Here is a 14,763-nt window from a genome sequence, read left to right on the forward strand (position 1 = left end):
TGGCTATCCAGACACTGCTTAAACACTTCCACCTCAAGATGGCCACCATCTCCAAAGATAGACTCTTCTATTGTTAAATAGCTATTATACTAGGGAAAGTTCCCCCTAATGTCCAATCAAAATTTACTTCTTGGTAATTTAAACCCATTGATGGTCCTGTCTTGAAGAACAACTCTGAATAATTCTGCCCTGTCTTTTAGGTAACACGTCTTCAGATACTTGAAGACAGCTATCATGTCTCCATGACGTTTTGTCTTTTATATGCACACAGTGGTTCTACCAAAACCCCCATAGGTTTTTCTTTCCAGGTCCCTAATTCCTTTGGTTGCATTGTATTGGGATAATTCAGAAGAATGGAAGTGGGGATGAACACAGAAGCTAACACCATATAGGGTGGAACATGTATCTCACATGCCTACATTATGTATATGCACATCAGTATGTGTTTATGTATAGAGTACATAAGCTGCCAAGAAATGACAGAACAGTTATAAAGCTTACAGTGGGGCAAAAAAGTATTTAGTCAGCCACCAATTGTTCAAGTTCTCCCACTTAAAAAGATGAGAGATGCCTGTAATTGTCATCACAGGTAGACCTCAACTATGAGAGACAAAATGAGAAAACAAATCCAGACAATCACATTGTCTGATTTGGAAAGAATTTATTTGCAAATTATGGTGGAAAATATTTGGTCAATATCAAAAGTTCATCTCAATACTTTGTTATATATCCTTTGTTGGCAATGACAGAGGTCAAACGTTTTCTGTTTTAAGTCTTCACAAGGTTGGCACACACTGTTGCTGGTATGTTGGCCCATTCCTCCATGCAGATCTCCTCTAGAGCAGTGATGTTTTGGGGCTGTCGCTGGGCAACACGGACTTTCAACTCCCTCCAAAGGTTTTCTATGGGGTTGAGATCTGGAGACTGGCTAGGCCATTCCAGGACCTTGAAATGCTTCTTATGAAGCCACTCCTTCGTTGCCCAGGCAGTGTGTTTGGGATCATTGTCGTGCTGAAAGACCCAGCCACGTTTCATCTTCAATGCCCTTGCTGATGGAAGGAGGTTTGCACTCAAAATCTCACGATACATGGCCCCATTCATTCTTTCCTGTACACGGATCAGTCGTCCTGGTCCCTTTGCAGAGAAACAGCCCCAAAGCATGATGTTGCCACCCCCCATGCTTCACAGTAGGTATGGTGTTCTTTGGATGCAATTCAGCATTCTCTCTCCTCCAGACACGATGAGTTGTGTTTCTACCAAACAGTTCTACTTTGGTTTCATCTGACCATATGACATTCTCCCAATCCTCTTCTGGATCATCCAAATGCTCTCTAGCAAACTTCAGACGGGCCCGGACATGTACTGGCTTAAGCAGGGGGACACGTCTGGCACTGCAGGATCTGAGTCCCTGGCGGCGTAGTGTGTTACTGATGGTTGCCTTTGCTATGTTGGTCCCAGCTCTCTGCAGGTCATTCACTAGGTCCCCCCGTGTGGTTCTGGGATTTTTGCTCACCGTTCTTGTGATCATGTTGACCCCACGGGGTGAGATCTTGCATGGAGCCCCAGATCGAGGGAGATTATCAGTGGTCTTGTATGTCTTCCATTTTCTAATTATTGCTCCCACAGTTGATTTCTTCACACCAAGCTGCATGCCTACTGCAGATTCAGTCTTCCCATCCTGGTGCAGGTCTACAATTTTGTTTCTGGTGTCCTTCGACAGCTCTTTGGTCTTCACCATAGTGGAGTTTCGAGTGTGACTGTTTGAGGTTGTGGACAGGTGTCTTTTATACTGATAACAAGTTCAAACAGGTGCCATTAATACAGGTAATGAGTGGAGGTCAGAGTAGCCTCTTAAAGAAGAAGTTACAGGTCTGTGAGAGCCAGAAATCTTGCTTGTTTGTAGGTGACCAAATACCGTACTTGTTTGTAGGTGACCAAATACCGTACTTTCCGGCATATAAGACGACTTTTGAAAGCGTTGAAGTCGGGGGTCGTCTTATATGCTGAGTCGTCTTATACACCAGAAATTGCAGTAGTTTCCAGGGTATGACTTTCTAGGCATGCGTCTTGGCGCTGAAGACGGGGGTCATCTTATACGCCGGGTCGCCTTATATGGCAGAATATACGGTACTTATTTTCCACCATAATTTGCAAATAAATTCTTTCCAAATCAGACAATGTGATTGTCTGGATTTGTTTTCTCATTTTGTCTCTCATAGTTGAGCTCTACCTGTGATGACAATTACAGGCCTCTCTCATCTTTTTAAGTGGGAGAACTTGCACAATTGATGGCTAACTAAATACTTTTTTGCCCCACTGTATATAACTGTTGGCTAAAAACTGAGAATAAGCTAGGGATAGTTGAGATAGATTCCCCAAATTTGAGGAAAACATATCAGAAAATGAATATATATATATATATATATATATATATATATATATAATATATATATATATTATATATATATATATATATATTTGTTTGTTTTCTGAGGTTTTCGCGGGTATTTGTATGTAGGTCTTTGGTTGTTCGGGTTTTCTCCCGCGTAAAATTGGAAGTGTCTTGGCGAGGTCGCATAAAATGGAAGCTCTTTATGTGACCTCGCCAAGACACTGCCAATTTTACGCGGGAGAAAACCCGAACAATCAAAGACCTACATATATATATATATATATATATTCAATGATGCAATCTTCGATCTCCGGGAAGAGTATACTCCAGTTATTTATTGTTAAAACCACATTTAAAACAATAAAAACAGTTATATACAAAAATTAAAACAACTTAGCTTTCGCTGGTCCTCTGCCAGCGTCCTCAGAGTGGGGCTTAGGGGGTGGGAAGTTCTTTTTATCCCCTTGCTGATCCAATTGCCTACTCATTGCCCTCGTGACAGGGCCACTCTTCCTGATTGCTTGTGACTGCCTCAACTGTTCCGTCCTCTCTTTTTTGCACTCTAACCTGGTATTTTCTTGCTTTGTCATCCTTGTGCTTTAATTTTTGTATATAACTGTTTTTATTGTTTTAAATGTGGTTTTAACAATAAACAACTGGAGTATACTCTTCCCGGAGATCGAAGATTGCATCATTGAACAAATATGCCCGGGATTCGTATTTTTATAACTATTAAGGATATATATATATATATATATATATATATATATATATATATATATATATATATAGGTTTTTGCGGGTGTTTGTATGTAGGTCTTTGGTTGTTCGGGTTTTCTCCCACGTAAAATTGGAAGTGTCTTGGCGACGTTTCGACGAAGTCCCATTCGTCATCTTCAGGCTGGTGTTTTCAGCTTCGTGCTTCGAGTAGCAATGTGTGGTCTTAGCTGTTTCTTCCTTTTAACTGCCAGTGGGGGTATGAACTGATTGGGTGGGAGCTTGGCTGTGTTCTGATTGGGTGGAGGTGTGTTCTGATTGGTTAGGGGCGTGGCTGTGCTCTGATTGGCTGTGGGGTTGGCTGTGCTCTGATTGGCTGGGGGGTTGGCTGTGCTCTGATTGGCTGGGGGAGTGTTATGTTTGGTTGTGCTCAGGTTAGTCTGAGTTGCAGAGGGGTTTAAGATTTTGGGCTGCCTTGCTATTTTTTGGCTTCGCGTTTGTGGTCGTGCCTCATTTTCATGGAGGGTGTCAGTTTGCTTCGTGTATGGATTGGAGGGCTTTAAAGTGGCTAATGATGCAGCTCTGGTCTGGCTTCTGGTTTGTGGTCGTGCCTCATCATCGGTGTGGCTTTGGGTTTGCTTTTTGCGTGGATGTGTGGTGGTGACATCCTGTGTGGTTTTTGTGAGTGTGGGTCTGGTATCATTTTTTGTATTAGGGAGTCGTTTGTCAATAAGGGCGGGTTTCCAAATGGCTGGTAGGCGGGAGGTATCATCTCGCTTTTCATGCTGTGTGGGCGTTTTTCTATCTCGATGGCTTCTCTGATTATTCGGTTATTAAAATGTTCACTTTTGGCAATGGTTCTGGTATTTTTAAAGTCAATTTCATGTCCTGTGGCTTTAAGGTGTTGGACCAGGGAAGATGTTGGTTCCTCTTTTTTGACTGAGTTCTTATGTTCTTCAATGCGTGCACTTATTCTTCTGTTGGTTTGTCCGATGTATGTGGTGAGACAAGTGGTGCATGGGATTTCGTATACTCCTTGATTTTCTAATTCAATTTTATCTTTGGGGTTTCTAAGGATGGTTGCTGTTAAAATGCAAAATCCTATCGGTGTGCGTGGGCTTGCGGTAGACCCTAGTAGCAAGGGTCCCATCAGGCTGGCGATGGACCAAAACGTCAAGGAACGCCAGCCTGCCTTGATGTTCCTCCTCCTCCGTAAACTGCAAGTCCACACACACCGAATTAAGTATGCTCACAAAGTCAGCCTTCCGACTCTTTTTGATGACAACAAAGGTGTCATCAACGTAGCGGGCCCAGAATTTGGGACAATACTGAGCCATCGCTACTTGTTCTATCCACTGCAATACAGCCTCGGCAATAATGCTGGAAATGGGAGGAGGAGGAACATCAAGGCAGGCTGGCGTTCCTTGACGTTTTGGTCCATCGCCAGCCTGATGGGACCCTTGCTACTAGGGTCTACCGCAAGCCCACGCACACCGATAGGATTTTGCATTTTAACAGCAACCATCCGGTGGCCCACAAGGTCAGCTGTATTAGAACCCTGTTTAAAAGAGCTGACTCACACTGCAGCACGGCCAAAGCTAAGGCTGAAGAAAGGAAATACCTGTTCCACACCTGTAGACGTAATGGATACCCCAATAAATTTATCAGGCGCCACAGTGCTCTATCCAGACCTCCCCATAACCCACCTATTGGGGAGCTACTTCCACAGACTACACGTATTACTCTCCCCTATGTCAGTAATGTTTCTGAAGCCACGGCTAGGCTATTGTCACCCTATGGAATAAGGGTGGCACATAGACCAGACTGCACATTGCGTTCCTGTATCATGAGGTTGAAAGATCCACTCCCCGTTACTGAGAAATCTGGGGTGATCTATAGAATCCATTGTATAGATTGCCCAGGTAATTACGTGGGAGAAACCTCTAAAAGAGTAAGGACAAGAATACAGGAACACAAGCTGGCAATAAAAAGAGGGGAGCACTATTCACAAATCCTCACTCACATGGTAGAGCTTGGACACAAGTTTGATTTCAATGGGGTGCAGGTTATTGCTAGTGATGCCTCCAAGAGCGGCAGACTCCTCAAAGAGGCTTGGTTCTCAGACTGTAACTCTATTAATCGATGTGTGGAGTTACATCCTGCACACCAGGTCATGAAAACTTGGGAGGCACGCATTTGTTCCAGACGGAGGAAGCACCCCACTGTTTGCAATCTCAATTGTTCCAACGAAGAGATAGACAACGAGGTAAGGACGATCCTACCATCCGGAGTGCCCCCGGCTATTAGCAATTCCTGCGCGCACCCACTGATGAATGAAGAATTCGTTGACAACAGCAACCCACCCCCTAGTGCCCTGGATGCCCCGAACACTCCTTCCCTTCCCCCTCCCTCTCCTCGATATTGCGTCCGACCTACAGACTGCAACCGCCCCATTAAGGGTCCCATCACGCGTTCCCAAGTAGTACGGTGGAAACGTGAGGGCGCACGCGCGAAGATCGCAGTTGGAATTTCCTCCGAAGGGAGAGTTGAATCGGACGCCAAACTAACAGGAACGGAGATCGCAACGAACTGCTGTGCATCCCATGCACGGAAGGGCAGTGGGTTGGGGGCTATAGGGGAAGATGGGAGCACGCATGGGGTAGCATGCCCCCTGAGAGTGACACATCAGACACGGGGGAGGAAGATAGCCAGATCTGGGATTTCTTCGCAGGATCGGTCTGCAGTTACCCATGTTACTCTAGTGCGTAGTGACATGGAATGCTCGCCTCCCAGCCTAGGAGCCGCACGCAACAGAGAAGTAATCAGCTGCAAGAACTTAGAACTCAGAAATACTTCTGACATGAGTGATGAAAGGATCAATCGACCGGGCCCCATAACGAGGTCTATGAGCCGTGTGCAGGCGCGTTTGTGCTTATAAACGAGCTCCCCCACCCTCTGGCTTTTAACACCCTGACGATGATGGCAGCAATATAGCCATCGAAAGCTAGGTTATTTATTTATTAAACATTTAATTGTTTTACCTCCTGGTGCTCGTTTTTATCTTTTGAATAATATATTTCTCAACACACAAAATGAGCAAAGATGTGTTTGTTTGTGTGTATGTGTGTGTTACACATGAAATGTCAGCCAATAACGGGAATTTTAGTGAACAAGAGGATAGAAGCAGGAGATTATCCTCCCATTTTAACAGGGGTGATGAACTATGGTTCTTTTATAATCTATGAACTTCAATTCCTATGCTGGTTCAGAAATTCTGGGAGTTGAAGTTCACAGATCCTAAAAAGGCCATAGCTCCCCACCCTTGCATTGTAACATCAATGATTCTACATTCTTAACCTTCTCTTGTAGTATGCTACTTGTGACAATATTCCAAACCTAATACAGTAGTTTAACTAGAATATTAAGGTTTATGACAAGTAGAAATTATGATTATAAGGATATAATTGCCCAATAATTTTTCTACTGGGAAAAAAACCTCTAAACTTGTACTATATAAAAATAGACTTTCATGATACTACTCTTTTAATTTAATCAGTTATTTAAACAGCCAAACTGGAAGATACTGCAAAATTGGTGGCATGTCTCCATGCATTTCAGTACAAAATTTGTAATATTTTAATATAATGTAATTGTCTCAACCTTTGGAGGTATCCTACATTATTCAACTTTATAGTGTAACAGTTGCTTATATCTCTTTTTTTTTTTTATAGAACAGGGATGGGCAGGCAGAAAAAGTTTTTTTAAATGTACAGAAAATACAGAAAAAATACAATTTTTAAAGAATCCAAGCATTATTTCTAGTAGATTAAGCAGCTAAACATTAACATGTATTAGCTGTGCTTGGAAAAACAATATGGGAGTTGCAGAGGGGGAGCCTGCATGACTTTTACTGGTCTAGATTTCTATCATTAACACAGAACTCAATACTGTTCATACATGCATTTATTAGTCTTTAATTCTGGCTTTAAAAAAACCAAATAGAACTCAAATTACTATTACTGTGTATTAGGGCAACACAATAAATTTGAAAGAACCGCTACACAATTAGGAATGTGAATACGGCCTCTTATTCAATCACCAAAGCAGACACAGTCTTTGTAAGACTCATGCAGATGGTTTGAAAATTACTCCTACTTATTTTGATATGTGTGTACATGCACAGCCACTTCACATTTTCACTAAGAAGAATGTATCTGCAGGCACAGCCTATTCGCTTTCTTTGCTTTTGTCTTATTGCAATGGCTGTGTGTGAAAATGCCTATACAAATAGTCACAAGTGGTTTCTGAAGCAGCTGATCAAATGATGCAATGGCTTTAACCATTCGAACAGAGGTGATTTGTTCATGTTCCCACAACACAAATACCTCTTCCGAATACTTTGTGCAGCTCAACTGGATATATACATATTAAGTTTGCATATTTTTTTACTACATACAATAAACATAGGGAGATATGAAATTATTTACTAGAGGAAATAAAAGTAAAAATAACAATTTTATTTTTTTTAATATTCCTGGCAAAATTATCAGCATTTTGTAAGTTCAAATAAATCAAAGATTATTTTAAGCAATTAATCAGTGCAACCCCTTACCTGCCAAGATTAGTTGATAAAGCAAGCAGCAAGAGTTGGTCTGAATAGTGTAAATCTACTGTATGTATGCAAAACTCTCAAGACATTCATTTTCAACCTCATTATCATCAACATATCAGAACAGGATTTAATTTGCCTTTTTATCTAACTAATCTTGCAAAAGGAAGTATATTTCAAAGAGCATCTCACCAAAGTGATATCCCGGGAAGCAGCAGCTGCACTCATGTGTAAACTAGGTTGTCTTACAGAACTACTGCAATCTAGAGCTCGTGCAAAAGTACCAACAGCACTGAAGGAAGAAGAGAAACAACATTATTAGCACAATGAAACTGAGATAACTTTAAAACACTGTCAAGAAATGCATACTTTCACCTCTAGTATATGTCATTGTTGATTAGCATGCACATCCAACTGCATTACAGAATTTCAAAGCATTCTCCAAAACACTTGTTGATCCAGCCAAAAGAGACTGCAACCCTATGCTTATTTATTTAGTAAACTCGACTGTATTAAATGGGACTTCTCTTTAAAATGGCATGTATAAAACTGGGCTATGAAAGACAAAATTTTATTTAAAAATATGTTAATCTCCTAACATAAATTTTGATACACAGAATGGTAACAAAATGCTATCATTTCATTTAATTTTTTAAACAGGCTTACTAATTTTTTAAAAATAGACTTATTAAGTTAATTCTAGCACTCCTTAATTATTTTTATTTTTTCACTTTTTTTCTTCTTTTTCTACTTAGCACAAAGTCTGTGGTCCTTGATATACAATTAGAATCTTGGAAAAGTAAGTATAAGAGTTGGTTCTCAGACTGAAAAGAATCCAGATAATCACAACTATGACTCCTTTATGAGAAATAATTCACAAACTGTGGGAAGAAGCCCCAGTAAGAGGAATAATTTGATTTGTGTTCATTTGTTAGAATTCTTGGATCAATACTACTTTCATCTTAAGGCCCTGGTGGTTAAAGTGCAGTATTGCAGGAAAACTCTGCACCCAGCCTGGCATTTGAGCCTGAGGGGCTAAAGGTCGAATCAGCCTTCCACTCTTCCAAGGTCAGTAAAATTAGGAACCAGTCTATTGGGGCAATATGCAAATAATGCTTATATTGTAAACCTCCCAGAGAGTGCTGTAAAGCACTATGGGATGGTATATAAAAACTTAAATGCTATTACTATGCTATTATGCTATGCTATAAAGAGAACCATGTGAGATTTGTATTTGGGAAAACTTAACCTTCAGTTCCAATAGTTAACAAATGCATGATAATAAAAGCACCAACATTCAGAAATGGCTTGTGATGCTCTTTTAAGTTGGTGCTGAAATCTGTGTCCAAGAATGTTCTTAGACAGCAACTTAGTAGACACAATATGAACTAATTGTCTTCAAAAATAGTCCCATATCCAAAGTATCGTAGTCAACTAACTGAAGATCACCACAACTCATCTATTGTATTTCTGAATGCAGAATCTTTATCAGAACTATTGTAATGGGGTTCTTATAATTTCCCATTACAACCACAGACTTGATAAGGCTACCCATATTTCAATAACACAAAGAGAAACATAGCATTTAAAGAAAATTCTTTGAATTATTTCCCAATTATGTAACCATTACTTCTCTTTGGCTCAGAGAACATTTATAAATATCGGAACCAGTCAAATGCTTCCACTTGACAGGATTTTGTGAACTACGCGTGAGATTTAACAAATAGGTAGCTCTTGCTTTCCACATGACAAAGGAATGTACAAACAATATCTTACAATATAGTGTCATATAAGTAAATATATGAATTAATCCACCATCAGAACTACTCCAATATGTCAACTTTCAACTTCAAGGAAAAATTTCAAAGTATATTTTTTTAAAAGATTTGCTTTCAACAGAAATGCCATAGCATTTTCCAACTGGGTGGTTTATATTGTAAAGTAAGATAAACTGTGTTTCTTGCAATAAGTTAGTGAGGTAATCAACTATTCATTTTCCTCAATCTTTCTTATTTTAAAAGGTCTTTTAAATGAAATTGGACCACTACTTTCACTCTACTGAAAGACCACTACTGGGTGATTAATGCTGCTTGACTGACATGTTCTTTTAGTTTATTTTTGGTAGTGATTGTAATCGGTGTTTTTCTCTGTATAACAGTAATCTGGCCTTTCTTTTCAAATATTTGCTCATGAATGGCAGTTATGTGCTTACATTAACAACGTTCTTACCCTGGAAATCTCTATCTACTTATGAAATATAAATGGTAGTAGCCACATTCACAAAGATGTAGTCTATCAACAACTATTAGCGAAGTAATTAATAATTATTATTTATCTGTTGCATTTATATCTTTCCCTTTCCTTAAGCAATATTTACTTCACTTTTTACTTTTTTGGAATGTTTATTCATTTATATTTCATAAGTAGCCCATTCACTGCCCATTCTAGGCCACAACTGGAATAAGTGGATTCAGAGGATAACAACCAAAATGATAAGAATCCAAGGGGGAAAAATCTATATATTACTTTCACGCAAGACAAATTGACAAACTTTTTTTTAATTTGATGGATAATTTAGGGTTAGTGAATGCATAGGGACAGAAAAATATATTCTAGAGAAAATACTTTTCAGAAAGATGAAGATCCTTCTCAAGAACAGAAGTGATGTGGATGTCAAGCAATGTGGTTAATAGGATCTTTAGTGGAGATTCTACAAAGACTTTTTTAATCATAATCCTTTGAATGTGGTTTATAAAAGGAAATCTATGAAGATGATTAGGGGATTGGAGGCTAAAACATATAAAAACAGTTGCTGGAATTGGGTATGTCTATTTAATGAAAAGAAGGACTAGGGGTGACATGGTAGCAAGTGTTCCAATTTAAGAGGCTCACACAAAGAAGAGAGGATCAACATAAATAAAGGGTACTAATTTAACAATGATTTTGGAGGCAAGTAAAGCTTTTATCAGAGGTTGTTTCATATAACATAATATTGAAGTTAAAAAGAAGAGTGGAGAGAAAATACAGGCTATTTTGGATGTGATAAAAAGAAGAAAAAATTAAAGGAACCTCCAGGCAAGATAAATATCTCTAATCAAATTAAACTTTTATAGCAACAGCTAATATTTGCAAATAACCCAGGAAAATGGTTAACTTATGAAACTTGTAAGAAAATAAAATGATATTGAAAATTCAAAAGAAAGGCACTGTACTAGTGATAGCCCTCAATGTATGACTGTTTGAAGCTATGATAGCCTTGGAAAGGGTTATTTAAGACCTTCATTTGCTCTTACAACCATTGCACCACTCTGCAATCATGTGATTGCAATTTGGGCACTGGGCAACCTACTCACAATTACAACTAGTTGCAGCATCCTGCAGTCCATGTGATCGAGATCTCTGGCCTTTTTTGCTGATTTCTAACCTGGTGATTTCTTAACAACCACATGATTCCCTTTATGTTTTATTTTATATATATATTGAAATTTGAGTAGCAAGCAGTGGAAAAACACAAGTTAAATATAATATGATACAACATGTAAAAGAAAGAGAAGATCAGAGCTAGTAGTGACTTGAAGTCATGATAAACAGTTCAATGAAGATTTCAACACAATATGGCTCTGTTAATAAAAGGTCATGTTAGGGATAATAAGATATGATATTGAAAATATAATAATTATTGAGAGTTAGGCAGTATATAAATTAAATAAATACAAAAATAAAATAGAGATGCCAGTATTATAATACAATTTATTTTATATATATATAAAATATTTATATTTATATATATATAAAGGGTGCAATGTCAACTGGGAATATTGTATACAGTTCTGATCTCCATACCTTATAAAGGCTATAGTAGAATTAGAGATGTTATAGTGGACAACAGCTTTTCTATGGAGAATGGGTGTGACATTTAAAAATGTTTTGTTTATTCAATGATTGAATTTAAGAAAATTATAATAGATAAAAAAGTTTTGAATAAGAGTTGAAGGACTAGATGACTAGATGTATTAAATGGAATATTTAAAGATTAAACATATTTTAATTATGGTTAAAAAGAATAAGAAATCTTGGAAACAAATATATATTAGCTTAGGGGGATATATATTTTAAGCAGTATGTTATTTTTTATATTTCTTTACTCTTGCTCTCCTTTCTTTTTTTTACTGTTTTATCTATTCCTTAAGAAATGTACAAGTGCTGAGATGGTTCATATGGAAAAAATAGATTTAAATTTTTAAATGTAATTAATTAATTTTTTGAGAAAATCTTAAGCAGTAAGAATACTTTGAATTTTGTGGAGAAACAAATTTAAGAAACAAATTTAAATAGCAACCAGTAGATTTTCACGGGTATAGGTATGCAGGTCTTGGTGTATTCAGGTCTTTTTCCGTGTAAGATTGAGAGTATCTTGGCGATGGTAACATACCGGCAGCCTTCAGCCCTGGACATCACATCACAGAACTCAGGAGGCTACAGCACCAAAGCTCAGGACACAACACAGCCAACCACCCAGGATGGTACAACACAGAACTCAGGATATCACTACGCTAGATCTCAGGATGTCATCACACAACCCATTACCCAGGTCGTTACAACACAAAAGACTAATGGGCACACAGCCAGCACCTCAACTACTCAGGATATTACGAAACAGCCAAACAATCCACAAACAATAGCTCCTACACAGCCAACCAATCCACCTACAGCAAATAAGCCAGCACTCCACACACCCCCACCAATATATATAGAGAGATGGCAGCTCCGATAACACTTTGCTCGCACAAGCACGAAGCCGAAGACCCCAGGCTGAAGATGACGAGTGGGACCTCGTCGAAACGTCGCCAAGATACTCTCAATCTTACACGGGAAAAGACCCGAATACACCAAGACCTACATACCTATACCCGTGAAAATCTACGAATATATATGTATGTATGTATGTGTGTATATTTGTTATCTATAAAAACAATAAAATTGTATTAACTCAATGTTTGCAAAAGAGGACATTTTGGGGAAAAGAGGAAATCAACTAAAACCATTATGTGGATTATGGATTGTAGAAATCAATTGTTAGTGATTGTTTTACAAATGTAAACCCAGACAACACACTGTTCACCAATTATTAAGTGATTTATGCTTTTAAAAAATCAATAAAATATATTACAAAAAAAGAATGTTTTGTTTAGAAATGAGTGAATGAGAGTGGTCATGGTTTAGGCATAGAAATTATGCACGGTGTAGATAAAGTAGACAAGAAAATGCTATTTTATCTTTTCCAAAATACTAGAACCAGAGTTCAATCAATGAAACTGAATTCTGGAAGAAATGGGACAGACAAAATGCACAATTAAATTTTGGAAGATGTGGTGCTGGCTACTAGAAAGGATTAGACCAGGGGTAGGCAACCTTGGCTCTTTTATGACTCGTGGACTTCAACTCCCAGAATTCCTGAGCCAGCCATGCTGAGAGGAAAGGGAGAGTTTCCAAGCTGAGCCATGCTGGCTTAGGAATTCTGGGATTTGAAGTCCACGAGTCATAAAAGAGCCAAGGTTGCCTACCCCTGGATTAGACTAGTAGGCTTCCTTCTGTTGTTGGCAGTGGTAACAGGCTTCTAGACCACATGGGCCAGAGGTCCAATCCAGCAGAGAAATACTTATGCTTAAGATTGTAGTCAAAGTACTCAGTTCTTAAGACTATACTCAAAGTTTCAAAAAAATATGGCAATAGGATGGAAGATGTGAATTTGATAGTCAAACTGGAATCACACTGGACTATAAAATTAAAAATAAATTTATTTCAGCATGTTAACAAGCCTGACTATTAAAAAAATTAACAAATACTACTTAACACTCCATTACATTATTCAAAGTCCAAATTGGGTATGTAAATCTTACCGTGCTACCACTAAAAATTGGTCAATCTGATGATCAGTGAGATGGCTATCTGGATCCCAAACCTTTACTTCAAGCTTTGCCTGTTCCCTGTCATCTGTTTCTCCTGGAATAAAAATATATCAGATTAAAATTAATTGATTAAATAAGTAATCAAAATATTATTTCAGGAAGAAGCCGTTTCCGTCATATAACCTGTAAAATATAACATTTATTACAGATGCCATCATTTGATAATAAACAAATTATCAAATATGTTTGATAATAAACATGAGTGGACTCTTATATCCACTTCAGATTTCTCTAAAAAATTATCAGGTCCTAGCCAATCCATGACCCCTTTGGTCATTTTTTTCAAAGATATTATAGAAATAGAGAAATAGAATGAGTCGGCAAAAAACATGTGTTAAGGGGAGTGATTTTCAACTGACTGCCAACTTCCCCATAGATCAGTGTTTCTCAACCTTGACAATTTTAAGGCATGTGGACTTCAACTTCCAAAATTCCACAGCCAGCATTGCTGGCTGTGGAATTCTGGGAGTTGAAGTCCACATGCCTTAAAATTGTCAAGGTTGAGAAACATTGCCATAGATAATGCTTGTGAAAAGCTGGCAGAGAGTTTGGAAACCACTCCTCCTCCTCCTCCTCCTCAACTGACTCAAGGGAACTGTCTGCCTCTTTGCTGAGGGGAAAGAAAGAGAACTGTGGGCTGCAAGAAAATTGCTGCTGATCCCTATATATCCCCAAGGATGCCCTCTCTCAAGGGAGGGAGAGGGATCATCTGTCAACTACCGGCATCCCCCAGCCAAGTCTACCTTGCTAGCAAGCATCAATCCCTCATCACCCACTGTGGTTAAGAGATTTCAAATTTCAGTCTCTATTGCAAAAGATACAACCAATTTCTTTGTGCTTCAACACAGTCCAGACAGTATTTAAATATATACTTATTTACTTCACAAACTTAATTACTTATAGATCCCTGTTTCTTACTCAGATTCAACCTAAAAGTAATTTATAGCTTTCCTGAATGCCGTGTCATTTGCCCTTGCAACAAAAAGCTATTAGACTGTATTTGTCCAGTTCAGTAATCCATATCTTTGTTTCTGTGGCTAGATTGTGGCTAGACAGCTTGTCTCCAATCTTTATTT

General features: G+C 38.5%; 1 protein-coding gene across 1 annotated transcript in view; it reads right to left on the minus strand.

Annotated features, from left to right (window-relative positions):
* The window catches only part of MTA3 (metastasis associated 1 family member 3), a 144,547-nt gene that overhangs the window by 73,807 nt on the left and 55,977 nt on the right, over positions 1-14,763 (minus strand). Inside the window, exons 7-8 of the mRNA XM_039329735.1 lie at positions 13,619-13,721; positions 7,911-8,010 (exon numbers count right to left, since the gene is read on the minus strand). Coding sequence (XP_039185669.1) covers positions 7,911-8,010; positions 13,619-13,721 — 203 coding nt within the window. The remainder of the gene's footprint in view (positions 1-7,910; positions 8,011-13,618; positions 13,722-14,763) is intronic.

Source organism: Crotalus tigris, unplaced genomic scaffold (genome assembly GCF_016545835.1).
Source record: "Crotalus tigris isolate CLP2741 ecotype Arizona unplaced genomic scaffold, ASM1654583v1 scf7180000024411.593283, whole genome shotgun sequence".
NCBI classification, from domain to species: domain Eukaryota; kingdom Metazoa; phylum Chordata; class Lepidosauria; order Squamata; family Viperidae; genus Crotalus; species Crotalus tigris.